Source organism: Limulus polyphemus, unplaced genomic scaffold (assembly GCF_000517525.1).
Source record: "Limulus polyphemus unplaced genomic scaffold, Limulus_polyphemus-2.1.2 Scaffold1785, whole genome shotgun sequence".
NCBI classification, from domain to species: Eukaryota; Metazoa; Arthropoda; class Merostomata; order Xiphosura; family Limulidae; genus Limulus; species Limulus polyphemus.
The window spans coordinates 134,627-141,171 of NW_013667395.1; the positions used below are offsets into that span (position 1 = coordinate 134,627).

The 6,545-nt window shown below is 36.4% G+C and overlaps 1 protein-coding gene across 6 annotated transcripts in view; it reads left to right on the forward strand.

The window, feature by feature from the left end:
* Nucleotides 1–6,545, forward strand: part of LOC111087139 (transcriptional coactivator YAP1-like) — a 91,347-nt gene that overhangs the window by 44,762 nt on the left and 40,040 nt on the right. For all 6 annotated transcript variants that reach the window (XR_002611858.1, XR_002611859.1, XM_022392733.1 and 3 more), the window contains exon 2: nucleotides 4,983–5,218. Coding sequence is in view for 4 of the 6 variants with exons in the window: in XM_022392733.1 (XP_022248441.1) it covers nucleotides 4,983–5,218 (236 nt within the window). In the remaining 2 variants the exon portion in view is untranslated. The remainder of the gene's footprint in view (nucleotides 1–4,982; nucleotides 5,219–6,545) is intronic.

The window sequence follows — 6,545 nt, forward strand, 5'->3', positions numbered from 1 at the left end:
AAGAAGGGGCAGTGTTACGATAATGGGGGTCACGTGATGAGTATTCTAGAAGACTCGCGATAAACGTTAGTGTGTTACGACAGCGGAAGTCAAGTGACGCTGGTAGCACGTGTTGAGTGCCTAGAAAGCTCTAAAAGAGGCGATATTATCATATATAAGTGCACTAGACAGAGAGAGAAGAGAGAGAGTGGGGAACCAAGGACAGCGGTTACGGTCGGCGGGAACCGAGGATAGCAGAAACAGAGATCAGAACTATAGTTGCTGACAGGCGGAAATAGAGACGGACAATTGAGTCAAGCACGGTAGAAAATGAGTGAATTTTTGTGAACTATAGTGTGTGTAACTGTGAAAATTAAGTGTATTGCAAAGTTGTATCGAAGAAGAATAAACGAGTTTTATTTAAGAAAGGACTTGTATTGCAGAAAAAATAACAAACAAACATACAGAGACGTAACAGTATTATGAGTTTCATATGAAACATATTTCCTTTGTAGAAGCAAGCAAGACAAAACACTACAAACTATAATTAATTTGGATAAATAAGGTTTCTACTGTCTCTATGTACTCCCTAGCAGAACTGTAACAAAGGGATGATAAGATGGTTTTAAAATGGTTACTTTTCCAAATAAATTGAAAATTTACTCTATTTTGTCGTTACATCCAGTCTACAAAATGCACTTTCACATTTGTGAAATAGTGAGCATGCATGCACAACGATTTCTACTTTTCATTTAATTATATAGAACTTTCTTAAAGTTTTCTTTATATGTAAAATTAACATATCATTTATCTTGCTTTCAACAACCAGCAGGAACTATAAATGTTGATAATTAGCCATATGACTTCACTTGTTCATGATGAATCCCAATAATTAAAAAAAAGGTAACAGGTCAACAAGCTTCCGCTGACCAAGTAAAACTAAAAGCATGCAGATAACTAAGATGCAGAATCTATGACAAAGTTGCACCTCTGGCCATCCAGCTTTCCTGTCACATGGACACTATGTGTGCTTGGTATTTTACACCTAGCTGTTGGGACTTTCATGATGGGGTTGGTGAGTGTCCCTCAGTGCCAACCACTACTGGTGTCCTTGAGGCTGACCTGTTGGCAATATTCTTCTTACACTTGCTCCTCATATGTCCTTGCTTTCCACAGCTCAACCAACCTTTCTGGGTAGCAACCTTTCCTTCCATGGCATCTTCCTGTGTTGAAGTTTCCAGCATTGAGCTCTCTTGTGCCCAGGTTTGTTACAGTGCCAGCAAAGTTCCTCAAACTTCTCTGAAAGCTGACCTTTTCTGGCCTTGAATCCTGATGACTGTACCAACCTTGTTACCTCTGTGCTGGACTTAACGTAGGATTTAAATTCAAGAGCTCTGACCATTGCATCCTACATAGTAGAGGGGTGTGCTTGCTTCACTTGTATTTTCAGTTGTGGACTGTCCAAGGCGTCTACAAACTGATCTCTCAGCAACAACTTGAGGAGATCGGGTGGTGCAGTTGGGTAGGCCTTGTGTGCCATACTTTCCAAGTCCTGTGCCAGCTCTTGCATGCTCTCCCCTTTAGCACGGACTCTCGTCCTAAACCTAGCCCTGTAGACTTCCGACTGATTTTGGGTTTCGTACCTGAGTTCTAGAGCTGCTACCAGTGCTCTATAGTTGTGCCTGTCGTCTGCTGACAACTGTCCAAATATTTCCAGTGGTTGTTCCTTCAAGCTAGTTACCAGATATACTGCTTTCTGCTCCTTTATCCACCTATTCATTTCTGCCAGGAGCTCAAATTGTGCTCTTTGTGCTTCCCATGGTGCCTTCCCATCGAATTCCTGTGGCTTCCTATGTACTGGATCACCCCTATTGCTGAGCTTCATATCTGGGATGTAACTTTTAACAGGACTGAAGATGTCTGCATTAGGGTTTAGCTGCGGGGTCTAGAAGGGGCTTGCTGTTGCCTGGGGCTGAGTAAGTCGATAGTTAATGTATCCTCCTTGTGTAAAAGACAATAAATCATCCTTTAATGTATTTAATTCGCTTTTAAATTTACTAATGTTTTCCGTTTGTACTTCTTGTTTCCTTTCTTGTTCCAGTTGCCACTGCTGTAATTTCTCTTCTTGTTTATTTTCTTTCTCCTCCAAGAACTGCTGTAATCTCTCTTGTCTATTTTGCTGTTCCAGCTGCCACTGTTGCAGGTTTTCTTGCAACTGCTGTTGTCTCTCTTCTTGTTTCTTTTCTTTTTCCTCCAACCACTGCTGTAATCTCTCTTGTTTATTTTCTCGTTCGAGCTGCCACTGTTGCAGGTTTTCTTGCAACTGCTGTTGTCTCTCTTGTTTCTTTTCTCGTTCTTCTTGTTTATTTCTCGTTCGAGCTGCCACTGTTGCAGGTTTTCTTGCATCTGCTGTTGTCCTTCTTCTTGTTTCTTTTCTCGTTCTTCTTGTCCTTTTCTTTTTCCTCCAACCACTGCTGTAATTTCTCTTCTCGTTCTTCTTGTTTCTTTTCTTGTTCTTTTATTGCTGCCATCAAATCTGCTAAGCTGTAGTTTGATTTGCCGCCTCTCGTTTCCATTTTCTTCTTTTTATTTTCTATCCCACTTCTGACACCAATTTGTTACGTCTCTGTATGTTTGTTTGTTAATTTTTCTACGTTACAAGTCCTTTCTTAAATAAAACTTCTTTATTCATCCTCAATACAACTTTGCAATACACTTAATTTTCACAGTTACACACATTATAGTTCACAACAATTCACTCACTTTCTACCGCGCTTGACTCAATTGTCCGTCTCTATCTCTGCCTGTCAGCAACTATAGTTCCGATCTCTGTATCTGCTATCCTCGGTTCCCGACCGTAACCGCTGTCCTTGGTTCCCCACTCTCTCTCTCTCTTCTCTCTCTGTCTAGCGCACTTATATATGATAATACCGCCTCTTCTAGAACTTTCTAGGCACTCAACACGTGATACCAGCGTCACTTGACTTCCGCTGTCGTAACACACTAACGTTTATCGCGAATCTTCTAGAATACTCGTCACGTGACCCCCGCTGTCGTAACAATACCTTTACATCTGTGTAATGTAATATAATGTCATTTCCCCTAGAAAATCATGTTCTTTATGTATAATTAAATAGATGAGATATCACAAATAACATACGAGTCATATAAGATAACAGAATTACATATTTGGTAATGCTTCATGATTACATGGGTAGAGAATACCTGCTTGTATACTTCTAATGGCAAATGTCCACATATCAGTTGTACTCTTGCATTTAAAATGTCATGTGGTTTCTTTTCTGAAAAATTTGAGTTAGGTTTAAGTAACTCTTCTTCTTCAGCTTTTCCCTTTAGCAAGAGTTACCATATTTCATATGTGTTGTTCTCCACTAATCAGTCTTCTGTGTTCATTGCCAGGTCTTCTGCAGTTCCTTTCTTGTTCATGTCGTCTTTAATTCCATCCTTCCAATGCCTTACTTGCCTTTCCTGTCTTCTCTTGTTGGCTATTGGCAGCTCTAATCCTCTTTTTATTGCTTGTTCTTCTTCTCTTCATGTGACTGAACCACCTCAGACTCACTTCTCTTACCTTTTCCTCAATTCTACAGACTCCTGCCATTTCCTTAATTTTCTAATTCGTTCTTTTCTCTTTTTGGTGACACTCTCAACAGCCATTTTAGCATTCTCATTTTTGTTCTTATCAACAAGCCTTCTTCTTTCTTCTTCAGGGTCCAGTTCTTGGCTCAGTAGAGGAGCACTGGTCTAATCATGATCTCCCACAGGGATTCCTTGCATCAATCCTTATTCAAGACATCGATGATAATAATGAACAACAAGGGGCTAATGGCTGACCCTTGGTGCAGCTCAATATTTACTTTAAACTTGTCTATTTCTTCATATACTGTCTTCACAGTTGTTGTCACTCCTTCATAAGTGACTCTCACTAGTCTGATTAGCTTTTTGGGTACTCTTTTCTTTCAGAAGCATCAGTATATCAATTCTCATGGTACCCTGACATATGCTTTCTCCAAACTTACAAATGCATGGTATAGCTTGTTTCCTTCTAGGTACTTTTCCTGTAACTGTTACAAAATGAAGATTGTATCTATTGTTCCTTTCCCAGGCCAAAACCCAAACTGTATTTTTCAATGTTTATGACCTCCTTTATTCTCTTTTCTAGTACCTTTTCTTTCACTTTCATGCTCCACCAGTTATATTCCTCTACAGTTTTCACATTTTAGAGCATCTCCTTTCTACTTATAGATGGGTATCAATAGGCTCTCTCTTTCATCCTGATGTTCTTCAACAGGGTCCATACATACTCAACTCCATCATTTAGTGTCTTTACCATCTCAATGACAATCTTTGATGGACCTCCCACCTTGTCTGTCTTCATTTTTTTATTGCTTTTTTGATCTCCACTCTACTAACATCCAGTACTGGGCCTCTATTGTTGTTGCCTGCTTCTTCTGCTTCAGTTTTGGTGCCTAGTAGTTCATGTTAGTACTGTTTCCATCTCTGTTTTACTGACTTTTCAGTTGCCAGGAGGTTCCCCTTTATTGTCCTTAATTACTTTGATCACTGGGATGTCTCTCTCTTTGCCACTTCCCTTTGTTTGGCTATTCTGTATACCATCTTCTTCCCTTCTGGTGTCTCCATGTTGTCATACCAATTTTTAATTGTCTCAATATTTGCCACTGCTACCACTCTCTTCCCCTCCTTTTTTGAACTCCATTCTTGAATAGTCATCCTTCTTTATCTGCTATTCTTTGAAGGCCTTCTTCTTTTCATTGATGGTTTGCTGTACTTTTTCACTCCATCACCATGCTTACTTTTTTTTGGATCCATGTATTTTTGTTTTGCTTTAAATGTTTTCTGCCTCTTAGGTTTAATTAACGTTATGTATAAAAAAAAATAATAAAATGTTTCTTTTCACATCATTTCTTGTACTTAAATATTATGTATTTTACAGAGTAGTGTAAATAAATTTGTTGTTGTTTTAGCCATGAAACAAAAACCACCACATGGAAAGATCCCCGTAAAAATCTTAGTGTTGGAGCTTTGACTACACCGAGAAGTTCTAACCTTTTAGTATCAACTTCCACTTCTGGTTCAAACATACCACCAATAAACCTAGGTCCACTTCCTGAAGGCTGGGAACAGGCATGTACACCAGAAGGTGAAGTGTATTTTATTAATCATAACGACTGCACCACATCTTGGCTGGATCCCCGATTAAGTAAGTAATTTGTTTGTCTTTGTTGCTTAGTAACTGATTCATTTATTTTGTCTTTCTAAGGCCTTTTACTTATAATTATTTATTCCATTTACATTTTTACTTTATTTATTTGATTTTTTCTCTTGTAATTTATCTATTCAGTCCTTTATTCTTTAATTTTTATTATTTTATTCAACCATTTCTTGTTAATTTATTCCACTCACTCTTCTCTTCTTTTTTTATTAATATTCATTATTTACTTATTTTTATTTTATACGTCTATTCCTTCTTTCCTTTATAGAATCCTCACTTTCTTTTTTTTATCTTGCAATTTCATCCTTTATTTCATTAAGCCATTAAATTCTTCAGAAATATGTTGATATTCTTTTCTTATGTAATTATTAATTCCTTAAAAAATATTAGTACATTCATTTAACTGTTTTAGTTATTTTGAAATTACATCATTGTGAATAATCAGTGTATTTAGTACTTTCTAATATTTTGACATATTCATGTTACTACTATTTGTATAGTTTTTACTTTCCTTCTCCACTATTATAGTGTTGATTCTTTCATTCTTAGTATTTGATCTGTTATGAATATCTTAATTTTAATTTTGTCTAATGACACTCTTTTTTTAGTATTTTTCCTGATAATTATTTTTTACTTTCTTATTTTAATCATCAATGGCTCACTTGTTTGTTCTTTTGTAAATGAATATTCAGGTTGATAACAAAAACACTTGATAATAGTCTTGCCAGACATATAGTGTTATTATTCAAATTTAATATAAAATGTTTGTAGTTCTTAGTACAAAAAATACATTAAGTGCAGCTCAAAAGTAGAAAAATAACCAAAATTATTATTATTTTCTCTAAAAGTAAATTGTTGTTTTTCTGTAATAAAATACCTTTATGTTACTATTTTCTTGCTCTCATCTCAGCATTGAAAAATCATCTTTAACCTGATTTGTTTCATTGGTAAGCTTCAAACTTTGTGAATTGACTTTTGATCAATAGTTTATTAATTTCCTAGCCTTTTTAGTTATTGGTAAGAAATATAACTTTTGGGTCTTGCCACACCTGTAATGTGACCTCATTTTTCTATATTAGGAAAGACATTTCAATTTTCTGCGATGCTTTTATTGAACCTTCTTTGAGTTCAATTCATGAAGATAAACATTTTCTTATTAGCCTACTTTCAGAGACATGACATAAATTGGCTGTTAAAGTAATAACAATTTTAACACTGACATTATATTAACAAAAATTTATAATGCTGTTACGTCTCCATTTGTTAATTGATTTCCCGTCACTTTGTTCCGACGAAACTTTAGCGACACAAGTCC